Genomic DNA, 22189 nt, shown 5'->3' with positions numbered 1-22189 from the left:
GGCACTCTTCGTTACTTTTATAAATATAATAGTTTTAGTCAGTTTCTCTGTTTGCAAATGTACTGTATATATGTATATATACAAAAATATACAAAATAATAAATATTATACAAAAATATACAAAAATAAAAAAAGTCCCATGCTGAGAGCCAACTCTTCAAGTTAACTTGTTGAACTTTTGCTGCTGTTTTTTTTCCATCTTGACAAATTTGTTTTGACATAGCCTTACTTTTGACTTAATTAATTACAGACTAAAGATAAAAATACATAATCAAATTTAACAATATGAAATTTAAATAAACTGCGTAACACTATTCATGTGTCTTGCAGCCTGTCACTAAAGCTGGAGCAGGAGCAACATTTTAATAGCTCTATTATATTTCCTGAGCTGTTGCCGGAGGTCATTGTCCTGTTATACTGTAAATCCTGACAGTGCTACTGCAATAAAGTCTATGCTTTATAGTACTTTGGTATACTATTCTGCTCTTGCCTCTATCAAATTAAAAAGGGACATTATGCTGTGCCATTAGTTAATAGGCACACTCTAAAAAAAGATGGGTCCTGGTGGCCATAACTAATATACTTCAGAAAATAAATAAAATGTACTTATGGTGTTCATGTTGTATTGCAAAACACTTTTGCTACTGAGGTGGGAAACAAGTAAGGTTGGGGACAGGTTTGGTGATGTATGTTTAAGGTGGCTAAGATGTAAGGGATGGGTCAACAGATTAATTAATGTAATTACAGAAAGGAATAACAGATGTAATTTTTGGGAACTTTATTTAAGGTGCCCTTGTTACACGTTACATGTACTTACTATTGTAATAACAATAAATCATGCAAAATAACAGGCAACTAACTCTAAACCTAACCCTCATGCTAAACCTAGTAAACACAAACATAGTTAATTAATATTACACAGTACTTCAATGTATAACTTACAACTTATCTATTAAGTTACAGAGATATTGAATATATAACCCATTTTGTTTTTATTTAAGTATTACTTGGTTTTATGCATAAACATATACCCAAGAAGAATTAAAGCCTTGATGCTGTGACTTTATATCAGTTTTCATTTTAAGGAAAGGAAAGGAGCTAAATGTTAAGTGCAGCACATTATAAAATGCTCTGTATTTCACCCATCCAAGTGCACACACAGCAGGGAGTAGTAAAACCAACACACACACACACACACACACACACACATCATGAACACACACCCAGGGGCAGTGGGCAGCAATGTTTGCTGTGGTGTCCAGGCAGAAGTTGGGGTTTTGGCATCTTGCTCAAAGGTCTCACCTCAGTCTTGAAGAGACATACAAGACGTGCAGTGCTGGGGGTAGGATATCTTTCATGTTTCCTCCTAAAATCACGTGTGTTGAACTTATTTCCTATGCACCTCATTCCAAATCCCAAAACGTAATTTTAGAGCTAATAACAGGGGCTTGCACTATTGATATGGAGGCTATATGCAGAAATTATTGCAATTATTAGAGAGAGAGAGCAGCAGCAGCATCTCCAGTAACAGTGAATCTTTAAGTTGACCTGCTTCAAGAACCTTGCTACTGATAAACATCATGTGCTTTTTCACCTGTGAAACTATTTTATTGATAAATTCACGGGGCAGCGCTGACAACAGCTCTCCGTGTGCGTCTCAAGGAGCTCAGTCCACCAAAAAGATCATCCATTCAGCCCACAGCATCAGTGATGGCTCCCATTACATTTTTCCCATGTTTCTTCACTTCTGCTGAGCCGAGAGAATAATCAGACCACTGTGGAAAATATATTTTAGTCTGAGCGTAGACAGCAAGCATTCTGTGGGAAGAAGAATCTTTTTTTTTTTTTTTTTTTTTGACAAAAATGTTCAACGTTGATCTATAGGTCTCAAAATGTATTTTAATGTAGAGCTCTTACCTTCCCAGAGCTTCTTGGCCTAGAGCATCAGCCTGACTAGAGATTTTACCCCAGAAGGACTCGACAACATCTTTATCCTTAGCTGTCAAACTCATTTTTTGATACTTGTTATTACAAAAGCAGAGTTTTACGTGTAGGATAAGGGTGCTCCCACAACCAATAACGCCCCAGCTCCACCTCCGAGACATCAGCCAATAATTCAGACACATATGGTCAAATTATTAATTTTGCTGTTTTTAATCAACTATTAATCAGCAATGTAATACATCTTTTAAAAATTCTCAGAAATACGGTAAGCCTATTCAGAGATATGAATTTACTGAAGAATTGTGACAACTCTTACAATAACAATGTATTGAATTTTTTTCTGAAATAATTACTGTTAACAACAGCTTTACCTGAACAATTTCTATTCAGTTTACTGCGTTTATGACACATACTTTAGCATTATTTGGGGACACCAAATGGCACCTAAAGGGTAGAGCAACTCAAAAAGAACAGGATATCCATGCTTATCACAGTTTTTCGAGAACATTGAAATGGAAGGATGTTTGTCAAGATAAAACCAAATTAGACGTCACCCTATTAAAATGTAAATGCGTTTGTTTTAGTAAAATTTTAACGTGACTTTCATATGGACGCCTATAGTGACAAAAGCTAATGTGATATTAGATAAATCACAATAAAAATATTTATTTCGATTTTTTTCGTGGCATGCATAATACCCAAGATCCATTCGTGATTTTGATGATTGAATCCACACTTATTTGAAGATATTTGACATTTCTGATAAATCTAACTTCGCAATTTCTTCGCAGTGTCCCCTACAACATGTTTAAATGCATCTAATGTCAAAAAACATTGTAATTTTATCAGAATATACATTTAATATAAATGAGTCATTTGCCAATGATTAGGAAACGATTCGTTCAAAGAAAGTTCGGAGCAAACCCCTCCCTTCCATAATCTTACTCTGCTCTGATTGGACAGCTGGACAAGTCTGTTATGATTGGCACAGAGAAGTGTCCTTGAGCCAGTACAACCATTGACAAAGTACCTATACATAAAACAATATAGTGCTCCAATCAGTTCTTATAATAATGACATAAAATACTAAAACACTTATGCAAGTGAATCGTGCCCACAGATAAAGTTTAGCTGCTAAACTGTGAACACTTAGAACAATAAAGGTTAATATTATATAATTTTAATGGCCATTATCTGGATGGATCTCAGTACTCAGATACTCAGTACTCAGAAAATGGTTAAGTGTAAGTAAATTGGTGTCCCTCTCTTCTAATAGAAGTTTGTACTCCTTTTCCTGATTACGTTGTCTCTTTGCACTAAGACTCTAAAGGTAGGCCCATGCCTTAACTAAAGGTTTAGCTGTTCTAGGCTACATGGTTGCTAATGATATAGCCCTTCTTATGTGCGACATACCAGGTGCTGTCCATAGAGGTGGTGCTGAATTGGTTGATGTCTCGAGAATCATAACAGTTTCTCCGTGTTTCTTCACTTGGACAGAGTCGAGAGATTGATCAGGCCAATGAGCAAAATGTATTTTAGTCTGAGGGTAGACAGTAAGCATTCTGCGGCAACGAGAAGAATACGTTTTTGTGTACGTTTCTTTCTTTTTTTTTTTTAAACGCATCAGCTCCACCTCTCAGACACGCTCTCTCGCGACCAATTCGTACGTATTTTACGAGGTGGCTTATTCGTACGAGTGTGGTCGTACGAATTCGTACGAATAATCCACCTCGTGTAAAATGTACGAATTGCCGTGAGATCGGGTTGTCTCAGAATATTTGTCAATTCATTTCATCATTCTGTATTTTATCAAAAATACTGAATGGTTATATATATATATATATATATATATATATATATATATATATATATATATATATATATATATATATATATATATATATTGAATGTATTTGAATGTAGTCCACTGGATTTTTTTGTTTTAGTTTTTTGTCTAAAAAATAGTTTTGTTTTAATTATTCTACTAAGACAGTTTATATTCAGATGACTGTCTTTGCATGTATGAGATGCTTTGGACTCATTTGGGGACACTTAAAGGTTAGGACAACTTAAAAGGAAAAGGACATCCATGGTCTGTCACGGTTATCAAAGTTTACCAAATTAAGACCAATTTTTTAATGGGTTTTTTAATTTAATTAGTTTTTTAATTAGTTTTTTAATTTTGAATTAGTTTTTTAATGAGAGGGTCTGAATGTCCAGATAAAGCAAAAGGCGCTTGTACTATAGGCTAAACAATTCAGTTAGTTATTAGATGGGTCATTTTGGTTTATTCGATGTAAAATTTAAATAGCCTACCACACCAGAGCTTTTCAGCTGGTTGCTGCTTATTAATGTGTCCATATATTATAATATTAATTTGAATAGTCTACTCTAATGAGTTGCCATTGATTTTGTTAATAATTCTTTCCTCTGGCTAGTGGTTTCGTTAATAACTATAGTGTAAATAAAGTTTGGATTTAGACAGGTCACATGCAAAGCCTTGATTAAACATGCACAAAACACGTAAAGGTCGTGGTTTGTTGATTGATAGATCCAGACATATTTGATAATGTATGAAATATATTTCTGACAAATCTAACTACGTAGTTTATAATCAAAATGCAACATTAACTAGGATCGGATCCAACTAGGCTATACCACACACATGGCCAATTAATCTTAGCGGCTGATGTGGGCGGAGAGCGCAAGAAGCTCTAAATAAAAACTCCGCGCGCATCTATGTTCAGCATTCACACTAGTTAAAAAAGTAAAGAGATAATCACAATGGTGGAGTGGTCGGATTCCGAGCGCAAGACTATTGCAAGTGTCTGGGGCAAAATCAAAGTCGATAAAATCGGACCCCAGACTCTGGCAAGGTAATTTAACAGTGTGTGGCTAAATGATGACATACACAACAGCTTGTTCAGTCAGTGATGCATATTGAACATGTGTTGGATTTACGTGTTTTCATTCTTTCACATGACAGAGTGCTGATTGTATATCCCTGGACACAGAGGTATTTCGGTTCCTTTGGAAACCTTTCCAGTGCGTCTGCAGTCCTGGCTAATCTCAAGGTGGCAAACCATGGGAAAACCGTGTTAAATGCGTTAGACAAAGCCGTGAAGAACTTGGATGGCATCAAAGCCACTTACTCTGAGCTCAGCCAGCTGCACTGCAACACACTCAACGTTGATCCAGACAACTTCAGGGTAAATGCCTACTTCTTTATTTTCCAAGTTTGAGCTTATGATAAGGATATCGTAGCACCTCGACTGTTGTTGCCTAACAAATGCACGTTTTCCTGATTCACACAGCTGTTGGCCGACTGTCTCACCATCGTCGTTGCGACTTCATTTAGGTCCGAGTTCAACCCCGCTGTTCAGGCCACCTGGCAGAAATTCCTGTCCGTCGTTGTGGCCGCTCTCTCCAGCCGTTACCACTGAAGATCCCTGCCTCAATCATGATTCAATGCATTAAAGATTTCAAAAAGAATATAAATAAATCATTCAGTCAAGGGATGGGATTTTGAGTATTTTCATTTCCAGTATTTTTTCATTTATCTTTTCATTTGTCATCATTTTCAATATAGGAAAGTTTCTTCCTTTAGTTTCACTTTCATATTATACCACTAGAGGGCGCACATCTGTAATCTTACTGAAACCTCAGAATCAGAATCAGAATCAGAATCAGAATGAGCTTTATTGCCAGGTATGTTTACACATACGAGGAATTTGTTTTCGTGACAGAAGCTCCGCAGTACAACAGAATGACAGCGACAGAACATAAAACACATAATAAAAGAATAAAAAATACAAATAAGTAGATAGTGAATGACAATATACAAATGACAATTGTAGGCAGGTATATTACAAAATGAAGTTATGTATGTACATATATATTGTGTGCAAAATTTAAGTGTATACTAAGTATGTGTGTTAGATAAATAAAGTGTATGTGTATATAAATATAAAGTGTAGTGTGTTGCCCTTATTATCAGCTGTTCATAAGATGGATTGCCTGAGGGAAGAAACTGGTCCTGTGTCTGGTCGTTCTAGTGCTCAGTGCTCTGTAGCGTCGACCAGATGGCAACAGTTCAAAGAGGGAGTGTGCTGGATGTGAGGGGTCCAGAGTGATTTTGACAGCCCTTTTTCTCACTCTGGATAAGTACAGTTCTTGAATAGAAGGGAGAGTTGAACCGATAATTCGCTCAGCAGTCCGGACTACTCTCTGTAGTCTTCTGAGGTCAGATTTAGAAGCTGAGCTGAACCAGACAGTTACTGAAGTGCAGAGGATGGATTCAATGATGGTGGATTAGAACTGTTTCAGCAGCTCCTGTGGCAGGTTAAACTTCCTCAGCTGGCGGAGGAAGTACAACCTCTGCTGGGCCTTTTTTACGATGGAGTCAATGTGAATGTCCCACTTCAGGTCCTGAGAGATAGTGGTTCCCAGGAACCTGAATGACTCCACTGCAGTCACAGGGCTGTTCATGATGGTGAGTGGGGGGAGTGCAGAGGGGTCTCTCCTGAAGTCCACGATCATCTCCACTGTTTTGAGCGTGTTAAGCTCCAGGTTGTTGACACTGCACCAGACAGCCAGCTCTTTTACCTCCTGTCTGTAAGCAGACTCGTCACCGTCCTGAATGAGGCCGATGAGTGTGGTGTCGTCTGCAAACTTCAGGAGCTTGACAGAGGGGTCCTTAGATGTGCAATCATTAGTGTACAGGGAGAAGAGCAGTGGGGAGAGAACGCAGTCCTGGGGAGCTCCGGTGCTATATACAGAAACCTTTCCTTGAAGACACTGAGCCATATACAGTCATGGCCAAAAGTTTTGGCAGTGACATACATTTATGTAAAGTTTGCTGCTTCAGTATTTTTAGATTATGTTTCCACGTTTCTATGGTATACTGAAAAACAATGACAAGCATGTCATATTTTTTTAAAGGCTTTTATTGGCAAAAAATATATATAATGAGTCAATATTTACAGTGTTGACCTTGTTCTTCATCACCTCTGCAGTTCGCTCTGGTATGCTGGATATTAGCTTGTGAGCCAAATCCTGACTGATGGAGATCCATTCTTGTCTTATTAGTTCTCAGAGATGATCACAATTTGTGGGCTTCTGCTCGCCCACTCCTGCATTTTGAGGACAGATCACAGGTTCTCTGTGGGATTGAGATGCCTGGCCACAGAGTCAAAATTTCAATATAATTATCTTTGAGCCAATTCTTTATCAATCTTGCTTTGTGGCATGGTGATCCATCATGCTGGAAAATGCACGGATCGTTGGAAGAAATCACTCTTGGAGGGCGTTTTGAGACCATTATTTAGTCAGGGCAGTGTTTTTGGGCAGAATTATGAGAAAGTCCACTCCTTTGGTTGAAAAACAACCCCACACATGGATGGTCTCAGGATGCTTCACTGTTGGATCAGCAAAAAGAATCATGGATGTGTTCACCAGTTGATTTTCCAGATGTCCCAAACAGTTGGAAGGGAGCTTCAGAGAAAATAACTTTGGCACCAGTCCTCTGCTGTCCAGTCCTTGTACTTCCTGCAGTATTTCAATCTGTCCATGACAGTTTTCTTAAAGAGAAGTGGTGTCTTTGCTGCCCTTCTTGACACCAGGCCGTTGTCCAAAAGTCTTGGCCTCACTCTGCGTGCAGATGCTCTCACGCAAACCTGCTGCCCTTCCTGATCAAGATGAGATGTTGTGTGCATTCATGCAGAAAAGAAAGTTATTTTGCATTCTCTAGCAGAAACATGCGTGTTCATAATGGTGATGTTATTGTGATGATGTTATGTTAATCTTGTAAGCCCATATTTGCACGGTAATATTTTATTTGTTAATCTGCGTTGGGAAGCTAACATGCTAGTTTCACGTGCAATAGTGCAGTTGCTATTTTAACATCTTGATCTGTTAGCCATTTTAAGATAATTTGAGATGCTACACTATCATAATTGTTAATTTGTAAGTGATTTTCAGACCACTGATGATTATTTATCTTTTTATGTTCAGAATGTAAATATTTAACATCTGTAGTAAGTTAATAGAAAGACTGTAATAGCTAATTTTCACAAATTTCCTCTATTTCAGACCACACATACACACCCCAAATACTCAATACCTTTTGCCTTTATACCTTAATGCTCACCACCGTGGCTTGTATTAACCCAACTCATTAAAGCTTTCTTGGATGTGACTCTGAGCCCTGTACTCTCTTACCGGAGTCACCAGATTTCAAAGGTCCATCAGAATAATCCAGAGGTTCCACCTCTACATTCAGCATTAGCAGTGGTTGCAGACTTGGAGATATGCAGATATATGTGCATTATATAGACATTATTAGACTACAAGGATGGTTCTGGATCTCAGAGTTCTGGCACATTAGGTAATGGCAAATGAAAGATATAAGGAAACTTTTGTGTCCTTCTCTTTTAATTCAGATTTCTTGATACATCTTTATTGTGTTTTATGTCCATATTTTGAGAGTTTTCCTGTTATTTAGCATTAAAGAACTGATTCAAATTGAGAAGAGAGTAAAATTGCATAAGTGTACACACAATATTATATACAAGGGGATATTTTAATTATATAAATCTGCAAACATGCAGATAAGACAACAATGGATTGTCTAAATTCAAACATGGGATGTCTGAATAGTCAGTGATTTTACCAAGAATTCTGCATAAATGTTTCAAAATTTGATCTAATCTTCAGTTTAAGTCACAGCAGCATGTGTCGCCTCAGCTCATAGTTCAACAGGAACAGAGGAGTTATTAGGGTTTGTTAGAATGGACAGTGAGCCAGATGCTGCAGGCTGATCCAGAATCAGTTCCCTCAATAACAGTTTTAGTCCACTGGGTTTGGATTGCTGCAAAAAATGGGTTACCCTCAAGTCCCCAAGAGGGTAAAATATGATTAAAAATAGTAAATTATGTTTATCACGAAAGGGTAACAATGCAAACAGGTTTTCTGTTATGAGTAAGTTTAGGGTTAGGGCTGGGTTAGCGGATAGAAAATATTATATTGTTTGCTCAGTATAAAAGTAATAGAAGATTTTGGAAAGTCTCCACAATTCACAGATACATGTGTGTGTGTGTGTGTGTGTGTGTGTGTGTGTGTGTGTGTGTGTGTGCGTGTACTTGGATGGGAGCACCAATTCCGAGTATGGTTTAATTACCATACTTGTCAGATGTCACGACTTTTACTTTCATTTTATAATTATAATTGTATTTATTTGTTTATTTATTACAAATGCACGTAGGCTACCAGAGGAAAATTCTTCTCATTTTGTAAGTTTATTTATCTATTTATTATACCCCTGAATTTAAGTGGCTCATTTAGGCTATTTTATAGCTAACATTTCATGTTTCCTAAAATCCACACATTTAGGCTACATCATCTCACTTGTACAGGGTTGATCACATCTTAGAAGTATAAAGTGAGCGGCATAAGACAGTAGGCTACATCATGATTAAAGGGTAAATTAGAAAAGACAATGCAACTAATATAACTAAATTAGGCTATATTTATTTTTACCTTTTTCAAGTTGTCAGTTAATAAAAATGTAAACATCGGAAGTGCTTCAAGCAGAAAAAAGTTTAAAACGTGTAAAACAAACTTCATTAATTCATTAAATACGATAGGGATATAGGCGGAACCTTTGCATCCAGTCATCTGTATTTGCACGGCACACCTTGTGCAACACCAAACACTGATCTACTGTAATGCTGTATGTTTCAGTTAAGTATAACACTTATCAAGCTTTCATTGATAAACTTACCTGTTAGATTAGTTTCATATATTCACATGGCTCCAGGAGGTGACTGATAGATAAAATATTTTGATTTTGTGACTGATTTGCGTTCATTTGGTTTTGGCTAGCGAGCAGGTCATGAGCAATTTGTCATGCTGCTATTACCTCAATTTCAGGTCAATTGTTTTATTTTTCCATGTTATTTGAGATGCATTTGAACAAATGCACCAGATGTTTTATACTCGTTCAGTTAAATTATCATGCAGTGCCAGCCTTTAGTTGTCCACACTTGTCCAAACCTGTAAAGTAAATACTACATTGCACGTTTTTAGCTCCAGCTGCAAACTGAGTTCGCTTGAGATTATACTTAAGAGATATATACTTATAATATTACTTAAGAAAACGCATCAGGATGTACAAGCAGTGGTCTGAAGATATAAATGCAGATGCTGAGCTGATGTGGAAACAGTCTGAATCCAGCCTGCTGCCAAATGGAGAAAAGACAAGTCCCATAAGTGTTATACTAGTGAGCTCTGGCAGTAGAGGAAATAAACTGCTCTTCCGATACCCGTTTCAGAGGGTATCTGAAAAGACTTCATCAGCAACGTGTAAGTGTTCCTGCTTCCTCTTCTTCTGCATGTAATGCTGCCCTCTGCACTGGAGACTGTAGATGATGTTTACTTTGTGTATGTGACCATGGACCACAAAATATAAGGGTTCATTTTTAAATAAGCATTCCTTGGAAGTATAGTTTTTTAGGATAGGACAATATTTGCCTGAGATACAACTAATCTAAATCTAAATATTGAAAAAGTTCAAGTCCAAATGAAGTTTTTAGCAATGCATATTACTAATCAAAATGTACGTTTTGATATATTTACGGTAGGAAATTTACAAAATATCTTCATGGAACAAGATCTTTACTTAATATCCTAGTGATTTTTAGCATAAAAGAAAAATTAATAATTTTGACCCATATAGTGTATTGTTCATTATTGCTACAAATATATCCTTGCTACTTAAGAGTGCTTTTGGGCTCCAGGGTCACACATTTGAGTATCAATCAGACACGTTCACACTGCTATAACACACTCAGTCATATCACTTTACACTATACATATAAAGAATTGTCCTTTTCAAGGTGTGTATTCTCTTTCATCAAAGCAAAACAGCGGAGTCCGTATGTCTTGAATACCTCAGGTGACTCTATAGAGGACCAGGATGGTGATTCAAGGTATTATGCAAAGACCAGAATTAAGGGTTTATTTTTCCTTTTCTAAGTTCTTTTATAACTATGCATGTTGTTGTAAAATAATACTAGAGTTGTGTTTTCATTCCATTCTGCATTTTCTGCATGCAGTAATCCCTGGTGGCATGTTAAGAGATCACCTGTGCCACCATTTGTTCTTCATGTTCTCTTGTGTCATATGTTTTTGTACTGGTTGATTTTAGATTGCTTTCTGGATATTATAGATGGTCATTAGTGAGTACTTAAAGGAATAGCTCAAGCACAAATGTAAATGTGCTCACCCTCAGGCCAGGCTAGATGAGTTTGTTTCTTCATCAGAACATGTAGCATTACATCACTCACTCACCTCTGCAGTGAATGGGTGCCGTCAGAATGATAGTCCGAACAGCAGATAGAAACTTCACAAAAATCCACAAGATTCCAGTCCCTCGATTAATGTCTTGTGAAGTGAAATGCTGTGTCTTTGTAATAGGCAAATCCATCATTAAGGTGGTTTAACTTTAAACCGTTGCTTCCAAACCATTGATTCATAATATTTCTTTCTCCAGTAAAACACAACCAACAAAAACATCAAAATTATTTTGAATCAGTAGATAAATATGCACCAATCGAAAACATTTACAAGCAAAAACAGTGCAAAACAGATGCCTTGATGGATTTGTGAAGTGAAAAACTGCACGTTTGTGATAAACAAGACATTTACTGATGGCCTGGAGTCATGTGGATTATTGTGGTTTTTATGAGCTATTTAGACTCTCATTCTGACGGCACCCATTCACTGCAGAGGATCCATTGGTGAGCATTGGTGTTGCAAAGTAAATTGTTTCCATATCCGTTTTAAAGAAGACACAACCCATCTACATCTTGGATGGTCTTGGGTGAGTGCATATTCAGCAAATGTTCATTTTTGGGTGAACTATACCTTTAAGAAACACAATATTTGATCCAGAAGAGAAATTAGTTAAAAGTAGATGATAATTCAAAAACATGCAAAAAAAAAAAAAAAAAGTTATCACAATTTTTTTGAAGAAAAAAAACTTGTTGTCCTGGTTGACCAATCTTAAAATTTGGTTTGTTTTTGTCACCCTTATGTCATGCATCCTGCCGACTTGTCTGCTGCATTTTTCCTATTTTTTTCTTCTTCCTTTCTTTATGGCCCTATTCCCATTTCAGTGAACAAACTCCACTAACTGATGAACAGTTGGTAGAAGGGTAAGATTGAACCACCATTCTGAACCACCTCTCCTTTCTCCAGAGCACCCCACCTTTGTTCACACTTTCTCCCTTATAATTTGTCTGGCATATTATGTATATTTCTAGATCACATATGTATGCATTCAATGGCAAATGTAATCTGGGAAACTGTGAGTAATTGTGTGTTATTTACTATTTATGTAATCTAAGTTCATAGTATCAACTTGGGTCGCAGTAAGATATCTGAAAAAAGTTGCAATGTTATAATTTTGTTTTAAAAGACATTATCCCATAATAATAAATCATGTGGGTTAATCTTGCAATCTAGAAATGTCATTCAGCCAAAAGTTGTATAGGTGGTGGGCCTGCATTAATGCAATGTTCATGAACTCAGTACACTTAAAGACCTGTCTTCCTTTCATTTTTCTTCCTCACAAGAAAGTGATTAAATGTATAAATCAGACCAATTAATTTTGGCATTCTTGGGGTTTAATCCTCTCTATGAAGCCTTGTCTGAATGGATGAACTATAAACAGGTCTCTGCCAGATTGATTTAGTCACCAAACATTCACACAGTTTAGAGGTTAGTGGTGTATTTAGATCAGGAAAAAGAGTCCGGATCACCAAATCACTTGTCCAATCATCCTTCCCTTGTGAATCCCCTAGAAATATAGCTCAGACTGTGTAATTCTCAGTGCTGAGTAGATTAGAGCTTGAAAGCCAATCGGACCCTCCACTTTAATTGCACTGATTTTAGTCGCACTTGTTCTGATCACTGTCCTTTATTCTTCTTTCTACTCCTCTCCTTTTAAAGGTTTTCTGATGTTATTCTCGCCACCATCCTGGCCACCAAGTCTGATATGTGCGGCAAGAAGTTTGAGCTAAAAATAGACAATGTGCGCTTCGTCGGACATCCAACCTTATTACAGCCTCCACATACAATTCAGGTGAGACGAGCTAAATCTCTATATGAAAGATTTCAGGCCAGTTATTAAAAGACATAGGATATCGTTCAAAAGTTTGGGGTCTCTTAAGATTTTGCAGAAGTTGTGGAATAATATTACAATTTAAAATGAGTCTTTTGTATTTTATTTTGTTTTAAAATGCCATTTATTCCTGTGTTGCAAAGCTGTATTTTCAGCATCATTGCTCCAGTCTTCAGTGACACATGATCCTTCAGAAATCATTCTAATATGCTGATCAAGAAACATTTATTATTATTATCATCGATGTTGAAAAGAGTTGTGCTGCTAATATTTCTCTGGAAACCAAAGTAGAAAGTGCTACAGAAGAGGATTTATTTGAAAAATAATGTTTTGTAACATTATACATGTCTTGACCGGCACTTTTGCTCAATGTGCATCCTTGCAAATAAAAGTATTAATTATTTCTTCAAAATAAAATTACGAATAAATACAAACAGGTGCATCTTAATGAATTTGAATGTCATGGAAAAGTTTATTTTTTTCAGTAATTCAACTCAAATTGTAAAACTTGTGTATTAAATAAATTCAATGCACACAGACTGAAGTAGTTTAAGTCTTTCGTTCTTTTAATTGTTAAATAATAACATAATAAATAAAAACATGCTGACCACAAACCTTTGAATGTTATATTGCTGTTATTATATTTCATAGTCTGAGAGTGAAGGAAATTATTTTGAACTGTGCAGTTTAGTAACCATTTATTCTTCACATAAACATCTCATGTTTAAGTCATCAGGAGTCTATGTGTGGTGCATGAACACAGGCTAAGAGCTCCACCTTCTGTTTGACAGAAAATATATGTTAGGAGGAGTCCACTGTAGAAAGAAGTGCTTCTCCTGCAAACAAACACTTTGCATTTGTTGAACACAAATTTGAGCATAATTTAACAGCTAAGATTCATAATAAATAAATTCAAGCTACAAGTAAATTCAGTATTGATTCTGATTATTAAAAGATCACTTTGTCTGTTATCTATGCTGCGTCATAAATTGCATCAGTTACACTAACTTGCACACATGCACAGTGAAGGTATAATCTGCATACACATACTTAAAAGTTCACATTTATTTCTCAAATGTAAAAAATAATTAGTAGTTTCTTAAAAGACTACTGAACTACAGTACTCTTTATGCAACATTCAGTTAACGTACTGTTACAATGCAACGCTTAAAGGGAAAAAAAACATTATTTATCATTGCTCATTTCTCCATGAAATATATGCTTAATAATAAAATGAGCTTAATGTAAATCCGTTTATTAATTATGTTATTTCACCAGGTCTCCAAAACTGACCCCTCGCCCAAAAGAGATCTGCCCACCATGATCCTGTTCAGTGTCGTTTTTGCATTAAGGGTAAGAAAACAATACATTTAAACTCTTGAACACAAATCTATTAAGACTTTTCTATGTGAAAAGTTTAGAAATTAATATACTATAATGAATTCAAGTGAAAAACAAATTTAGACAGAAGTATTGAGACACCTAAAAAGGTGTGACTGTCATGACATTAAATATAGAAATTATCAAACCAAGTTATTTTAAAGAAAGCGCACAAGCACAAATTTCCTACAAAATGTACAAGTTTGTTATGGAGTAAGTTACATAGAATAAAACAACATGTTGTGTTTTTTTCATTAAAATGCATTGCATTTGGTTAGATATTTTATATATTTCATATAAATATAATAAACATAATAATCACACATTTTAAGTTAATTTTAATATTTTTGTTGCCCACTGTATTTTAAACAGTGATGTGCAAAATAGTTCAATTTAAATTCATGATAGGATGATTGCTCATGATTTTTTTTATATACTGAAATAAAATATATGCATTTGAATGTATAAAATGACATTTTTGTCAGTTTAAAAGTTTGTCATTTAATATACTATCATGAAATGCAACAAAAATATTAAAATAAACTTAAAATATGATTATCATGACATTAAATATATAAAATATCTCACCAAATGCAATGCATTTTAACGAAATACACAATCACACATATGCAGTATAAAACAACAGTACTTTGTTCTAAATTAAGGTGCAAGATGTACAGTATCTGAAGACTTTCATCATTTGGTTTGATCACGGTTTGACTCACATTGCAATAAAATGTATACTATTAGAATATTGACCTCATTGTCTAAGTACTTGGTGGAGGCACTGTATAGTGAATCAGCTGTTTGTGAAGCTGTCTGAGGTCAAGTGTTTAGTTCTGGCTTCTCAGAAAGGGTGTGGGTTGTGATAAACCTCCAGAGTGCTGTCTATCAGGCAGACTGACAGGGAGGCGGGACTCTGTTCTCTGCACAATCAGCCTGCACACGACCAGACCCACCCCTGAGCCACCATGACTCGACACGCCAGAGGCCTGAGGCACAGCTCCAGCTGCAGAAAACGCAAACTCACACTCCTATCAGTTCTCCAGCATGCCCACTCCCTCTGTCACTGTGCCCACCATTAATCTGCAAATTTACCATCTGATTCAAGAGAATATTCAATAAAATATTAGGTTGTACTTTATGCCCCCTCTTAAATATACACATTATGACTAGTAGTAATGCATTATACCCTTTAATAACCCATTTTAATGCATTAAACATGAAGGTTTCTAAGTGTTACCAATCTGTTTTAAAACAGATATTGTTTATCATAGAAGGGGTGTGTATTCAAGTCATGAGTTACTGCATTTTTAATTTTGAAATAAATGAATAGACATAGACAAAAAGTTGCATACTTCCATGACCCACTCATCAAATACTTAGAGAATATCAATTTTTGATTTTTCAGTAACTTGTGGAATAATGCATGTAACTCTGAAAGACACTTTTATGTTTAATAAAGATTAATTTACATAAATATTTAATAATCATGTAACTCTGGCGCTTTGCACACGCACGATGGCTCCATGTCTGAAAATAAAATTTCAGGCATTGTGAAGTCAAACAAGACAAACAAGTTAGAAGCAAAAAAACAAAGAACTTTATTGTATTTTATTGTCAGAGACAAAGAACTGTGTCCAGGAAAGGGAAATACAAATAGTACATTAAGCAATGAGCTTGAGTTAGAATTTGAAATTGTGTTTATTCACATATTTATATTTATTTATTTATTTATGTATCCCTCTTTAGAAGAGTATGCAGAACTTCATAATGTTTCATATTTTTAAAGAGTCCGTTTTCATTATGATTTCAGGACAGTTTGAAATGTTTTACTGTAAGTCCCCGCGAAATATCAAAATTAGTGTACATACAAATTAAAACATGGTTATCATAGAAGAGGTGTATGCATCAATCATTGCATTTTTAATGATGTTTAATGAACTAATAATAGTTAAGAGCAATAAATGATCAGCTGAACAATAACCATCTTCCATCTGGATTTTCTGCCGTCTACAGGCCAATGCAGACGCCTCGGTCATCAACTGCATGCATAACCTGTCCCGTCGCATCGCCATCGCCCTGCAGCACGAGGAGCGCAGGTGTCAGTACCTCACCAGAGAGGCCAAGCTCATGCTGGCAGTGCAGGACGAGGTCACCACCATGACCGAGAGTGAGACATCTCTAGTGTTTGTCCTGCACTCACAGTTACTGAAGGTGCTGCGTCATTTTCACCGCGCTGTTTACCTGTCATTACAGCGGACAGCACTCCACAGTCGCCGTTTCGCCAAATCCTTCCCAAGTGTAAATTAGCAAGAGACCTTAAAGAGGCTTATGACAGGTGAGTTGGTTTATATTGAACAACATTTACCCAAACACTCCTGTCATCTAGTCGGTTAGTTAGAGCTGTAATGGTTTTGAAGGATTGTGTGAGGTTTACCAAAAAAAAAAACAATGTCTAAAACAATGATTAGATGATATTTTGCTGAAGATCTTTTGGTGTTTGTACCTTAGCTGGTTTAGCTTTTCATATTCTTCATATTGTGTGTGGTGGTCAGTTCACTGCAGTGATAAATATGAACTTTTTCATTAGTCAGTATTTGCCACATAAATGATTTTCAGGGGCAGCTTTAATTTTTTTTTTTCCTTACCTTGTTAGATGTGTGCATCATCTTTCATATTAAATTCTTACAATTAATTAATCAATTCTATTAGAATAGTAAGACATTGTAGGCTATTACCAAGCAAATCAAATTCACACTTAGAATTCCATTCAGGAATTAAACACCACACTGTTTTTTTCAGAGATGCTCAACCGTTTTGAAAGTTATATTTTTGTTCGTTTTTGCATGGTGAGTGATAATTCCAGCTTCCACATCATTAAAACAATTATGATATTATTGAAAGATATTGCACTCCCTTATGCCCTGTTCAGGCTAAATCATGCATCATGTTATGTTTGATTGCAGTCGTGTTTCAGGATTGTTATTGATGCTTGAACTTAAATCGTTGAGCATGAAACTCATAAACCTAAATATGTTGCTGACAAACAGCTATTTGCTTTTGTTCATGCTCTGCACTAAAAGAAAAGCTCTTGTCATTTTTTTAGTCGTGATGATATTGTGTATTGTTTTCAGCCTCTGCACAACTGGAGTTGTCCGGCTTCACGTTAATAACTGGCTTGAGGTCAGTTTCTGCCTGCCACACAAAATCCACCATGTGGGAGGGAAACACATCCCACCAGAAGCTCTTGAGCGCAGCCTAAAGGCCATTCGGTGAGTTACAGTTTATGTTCAGTTTATTTATCAAGCTGCAATTCAGCAAATTGCATCCAGTTGTTTTCTGGAAAATGGAAATGGCTAATTTGCTTCTTCCAATACTCTTTAGTTTGATCACACTGAACTATGGCATGCAATACACCTCATTTTTTGGCAAAAATAGTAGTAGGTTATCCATGTACTCTTAGTGCACAGTATGAAGATTTACTCCAGCAAGTGAGTATTAAGATATTGTGACCAGTAAGGTTATATGAAATTCTGAACACGGCCTTAGTCTCTTCTGCATGATCAAGTGCACTTGCTATTAAGACCTGAGTGTGATTTGAACTGCTGTGTTGTGACGCTGTGCCCCCTGCAGGCCGTATCACGCACTGCTGCTGCTGGACAACGAGAAGGCCTTGCTAGCTCAGCTCCCTCTGGACTGCTCTCCTGCTCTAGTGCGGCTCATCAAAACCTGCTCAGCCGTCAAGAACCTGCAGCAGCTGGCCCAGGACACTGACCTGGCTCTCCTGCAGGTCAAACAGCCTTGTCCTCCTCCATGTCTGACGTATTGAAATGTTCCATTGGTTTGACAAAAAGGAGCTGCAGGTTTACTCTTGGTGAAAAACTGATGCTGGGTTAGAGAGTAAAATGGAAAGTTACACTATCAGTCACTGAGTTGTTTTGTTGTTGTTGTAATAAGTCTTATACTGCCACCTAGTGGACAGACAACACAAAACAATTATGTTGTGATAACGTTATGTCTAATGTTTTGGATACAGATCGATTATTTTTAATCTAAAAAATGAATTCATTCAAAAGTGAAAAAGTGATTGTCAACCTTTATGACTCCGAGGCTCTGTATTGTTCACAATATTAATAAGCCTGGAACTCCTGTTTGTGAACAAATGAATGATTTGAATTTACTTTTCGTTATTCGTGGTTTACTGGATTACAATTAATACTATGAATTTTTAAGAACAATTTCTACCTGATAAAATATTTTAGGGCCTGGCATAACCCAAAAAGTGTCAAATCATTATAAAAATGCACATGCAGTTAAAAAAAAAATTATAATAGTGAGGTTTTTAAGAATATATATATTTAGTTGTTAGTTGTTTAGTTGTTTTCACTTATTTTAAATCTTGTTGTGTCTTGAGTCCCCTTGGAGGTTTGCTCGGGTCCCTAGTGGTTGAATATTACTGATCTTAAATGTTACATTGCTTCCCACAGGTCTTCCAGATAGCTGCTCATCTGGTATACTGGGGTAAAGCTATCATTATCTATCCTCTCTGTGAGAACAACGTGTATATGCTGTCTCCCCACGCAAACATCTGCATGTAAGTATATTCTTAAAAAACTAAAATAAATGTAAACCTTTAAATTTGCATGTATTGTCTGTTGCACAGACTGTAAAATATTCTCAGTTTTTAACAAAAAAGCTGTAATTCCTTTAAAAATCTCAAGGCAAACATAATTCATTGTTTTGTGTCTCCCTCCCCCAGCTACTCTCCTCTGGCTGAGCAGTTTGCCCTCCAATTTCCAGGTCATGACCTGCCCTCGATGTTAGCAAAGTTCTCACTTCCGGTGTCTCTGTCTGAGTTCAGGAATCCACTGGATGCCCCTGTGCACGAGGTAAGAGTCTAAGGTCATCATTTCACTATCTATCACAAACATCAGAGAGGAAGTCATTCATTTCCAATGGAAAGAAGTTCAGGGGCATTATGAAGTTATGCATGGGGGCATGCAGAATTTAAGATCCAATCTGAGCGTTAATTTTTGCGGCTAAAAATCATATGTGACCATTTGTAATGCATTTTAATCAAAAGTATGAAGAATTATGTATGAAATAATTCTATAAATAAAATAAAAATGTAATTAAATACATTTATGCATTTAGTAGACGCTTTTATCCAAAGCGACTTACAGTGCATTCAGGAATAAAATAATTAAATTAAATAAAAATAATTATGTACATTTATATAAGTATCTAAATAATTGTATAATATAAATTATAAAATCTAAATAATTATTTAAATAATTGTATATTTATTTTTGCATTTAATAGTCTTAGAAAACCAATTTTTTTTCCTTCAGATATATTTTGCAGATCATTTGTTTTGTGTGGATATATTCATACCATGGTGAAATACGGAGTAATGGATGCTTTGACAAACAGTTTGAAACTGTCCGTAGACAGCAAAATGCAACAATGATATGTGAAGGCAGCGAAGTGCAACAGTGATATGTGAATGTTAAAAGATGCTGTAACTATCTGAGCAGGCCCAGCTCATTCAGATGGTGGTCTGGATGCTGCAGCACCGGCTGCTGTTTCAGCTCCACACGTATGTTTGTCTGCTGGTCCCGCCCATTGAGGAGGAGCCTGGTCTTCAGGAGGAGGAGCCACCCCTAGTCACACGTGTTACAGGCCGGAGTCTGAGCACACCCAGCGCCCTCAGTTTCGGCTCTCCCAGTATGTGACCCAGTCAGCTCCAACTTAGCACTTGAAAGATACTCTTATGATCAAATAAAGTCTCAGTAGTTTCTCTGATTTTCCCTCTGCAGCAAGTAGCGATGACATGACCCTCACGAGTCCCAGTATGGATAACTCCAGCGCTGAGCTCCAGACGGGAGGAGACTCCCCTCTCAATAAAAGAATGACAGAAACGCTCCTGGCCAGCCTGACCGAACATGAGCGGCAGACCATCCTCCGTGTCCCAGCAGCGCAGAACCCAGAGGACCTGCGCTTGTTCGCCAGGTGACGGAATGTCTTTTAGAGCTTGTTTTTACAATCTCAAACCTAGTTTTGTACAGAACAAGGAGTAGGTTTACATGCACTAATTTTCATAAATCGTAATGAATTCAGTCCAGCTTTCAGCAGATATTTAGTAAATATTCAGTCTCATCCACTGACCAGGTTTTAAAGGGATAGTTCACCCAAAAACCCAAATCCTGTTATTAATTACTCACCCTCATTTCGTTCCAAACCCCTAAGATCTTCGAAAAAACTAAAATTCAAGACCCAGAAACATAGTCCATGTGACATCAGTGGTTAAATCACAATTTTGTGAGGCTATAAAAAAAAAAAAAAAAAAATACTACTTTATTCATACAGGGTCAAAAAGCTCTCGGATTTCATCAAAAATATCTTAATTTGTGTTCCAAAGATGAACTAAGGTCTTAGGGGTTTGAAAGATTTGAGGGCGAGTAATTAATGACAGAATTTTCATTTTTTGGGTGAACTATCACTTTAAGACACGAGACATACAGACAGAATAAACATAAATGAAAGAGACATGCCTAGATTAACATAGGCACGTTCATAAGATGTAAAATGTATCAAAATATAAATGTGACAGCCCTGTGCTTTAGCATTTTTGAAAGTGTTTACATGCTTAATTTCTTTTTCAATAATCCTAATAATCAAAATTTCATTTGGATTGAACTCAGTCAGACTGAACGGGCTTTTCAGTCTGATTATAAACAGATGATTTGGGTGCATGTAAATTAGCATCTTGTTGTCTTTCTTTAGGCTGTTGCATTATTTCAGAGGCCATCATCACTTGGAAGAGATCATGTACAATGAGAACATGCGTCGCTCGCAGCTGAAAACTTTATACGATAAGTTTCGCAGTGTCTTAGTGATAACCAACCACGAGGACCCCATCATCTCTCTGTTCCAGTGTCCACCAGACTAAACTTCAACTTACTGTGAGTCTGACGACGCTGTGACGTGATTGCTCATCAACAGTGGCTTAAATAAGCGAAATGCTGAGATTCACAAGTGGATTACGAAGTGAGACTCACATAATCTATTGTGTATGTAACTGTACTGACCAAAGATTTTTATGTTGTCATGATTTTACCTCATATGCAGTTTATTTTAATAAACAGTTCAGGGGTTGTGATGTGTGATTCATCCTTGGACAGGGAAAAAATTTATCGCTTAAGCAAGCATCTCCTATTTGGAGATCACTTCCTGATGTCATAAATCATCTCCTCAAGCAAACAAGACCCAAAACACATGCCAAGATGGTAATTCCAGACCATAAGACCGCATGCCATTGAGACTGAGTGTGGAGAAACAGAAAGAGAAAAGGGGGTTGTAATTACCTTGAAGTGCAAATGGTTTTCCAAACATCTGTAAAATCAATACAGCACCAGGAATAACAAGAATATGCAATAAAGAAACATGCTGTTACGAGACTCAAACTCAAAAGATTAGTTGACTCAAAAATGTGAAAATGTTCTCAAAAATGCAAAAATGTCTCAATACAGTGAAAATGATTAGTCACCAGGGGTCTTCAAGCTCCAAAATGGACAAAACAAGCACAGTAGCAGATTTGTGTTTTATATTCTTCTCAATTTGGAAAGCTTTGTGAGGAAAAATGAGAAGATTATCGCTGAATAATGACGTAAACCTTTT

The 22189-nt window shown here is 36.5% G+C and overlaps 2 protein-coding genes and 1 pseudogene across 6 annotated transcripts; 2 read left to right on the top strand and 1 right to left on the bottom strand.

Moving 5' to 3' along the window:
- Positions 1–804: 804 nt before the first annotated feature.
- LOC113082591 (GATOR complex protein NPRL3-like) lies at positions 805–21666 on the top strand. 5 transcript variants are annotated; one of them, XM_026254170.1, is made up of 15 exons: positions 9617–9683; positions 10097–10305; positions 10862–10931; positions 12120–12158; positions 12955–13087; positions 14405–14479; positions 16526–16679; positions 16766–16847; positions 17644–17781; positions 18143–18299; positions 18997–19103; positions 19269–19398; positions 20047–20236; positions 20329–20521; positions 21296–21666. In XM_026254170.1, the coding sequence occupies exons 1-15, from the start codon at positions 9676–9678 to the stop codon at positions 21459–21461; spliced, it is 1851 nt and encodes a 616-aa protein (XP_026109955.1). In that variant the 5' UTR covers positions 9617–9675; the 3' UTR covers positions 21462–21666. The 5 variants fall into 5 exon arrangements, with proteins under 5 accessions (XP_026109978.1, XP_026109955.1, XP_026109970.1 ...); XM_026254185.1 differs by lacking the exon at positions 12120–12158; XM_026254178.1 differs by having other exon boundaries at positions 9623–10305.
- On the bottom strand, positions 1587–3233 carry LOC113082678 (hemoglobin subunit alpha-like; annotated as a pseudogene).
- LOC113082658 (hemoglobin cathodic subunit beta-like) lies at positions 4660–5462 on the top strand. Its single transcript, XM_026254204.1, has 3 exons — positions 4660–4820; positions 4931–5153; positions 5259–5462. Exons 1-3 carry the CDS (start codon positions 4729–4731, stop codon positions 5385–5387), a joined length of 444 nt encoding a protein of 147 aa, XP_026109989.1. The 5' UTR covers positions 4660–4728; the 3' UTR covers positions 5388–5462.
- Positions 21667–22189: the final 523 nt, after the last annotated feature.

The sequence above is a fragment of the Carassius auratus genome, chromosome 5 (genome assembly GCF_003368295.1).
Source record: "Carassius auratus strain Wakin chromosome 5, ASM336829v1, whole genome shotgun sequence".
NCBI classification, from domain to species: domain Eukaryota; kingdom Metazoa; phylum Chordata; class Actinopteri; order Cypriniformes; family Cyprinidae; genus Carassius; species Carassius auratus.
This window is presented reverse-complemented; position numbering and strand designations above follow the sequence as displayed.

What these genes read in the sequence shown, in the direction of transcription:
- LOC113082658 (XM_026254204.1), top strand. Translation starts at nt 4,729, where the DNA reads ATGGTGGAGTGGTCGGATTCCGAGCGCAAGACTATTGCAAGTGTCTGG. An exon ending in GGACCCCAGACTCTGGCAAG is followed by an intron (nt 4,821 to 4,930) that starts GTAATTTAACAG and finishes TTCACATGACAG; the next exon opens with AGTGCTGATTGTATATCCCT. An exon ending in TTGATCCAGACAACTTCAGG is followed by an intron (nt 5,154 to 5,258) that starts GTAAATGCCTAC and finishes TGATTCACACAG; the next exon opens with CTGTTGGCCGACTGTCTCAC.
- LOC113082591 (XM_026254170.1), top strand. An exon ending in AGCCTCCACATACAATTCAG is followed by an intron (nt 13,088 to 14,404) that starts GTGAGACGAGCT and finishes TTATTTCACCAG; the next exon opens with GTCTCCAAAACTGACCCCTC. An exon ending in CCCCACGCAAACATCTGCAT is followed by an intron (nt 19,104 to 19,268) that starts GTAAGTATATTC and finishes TCCCTCCCCCAG; the next exon opens with CTACTCTCCTCTGGCTGAGC.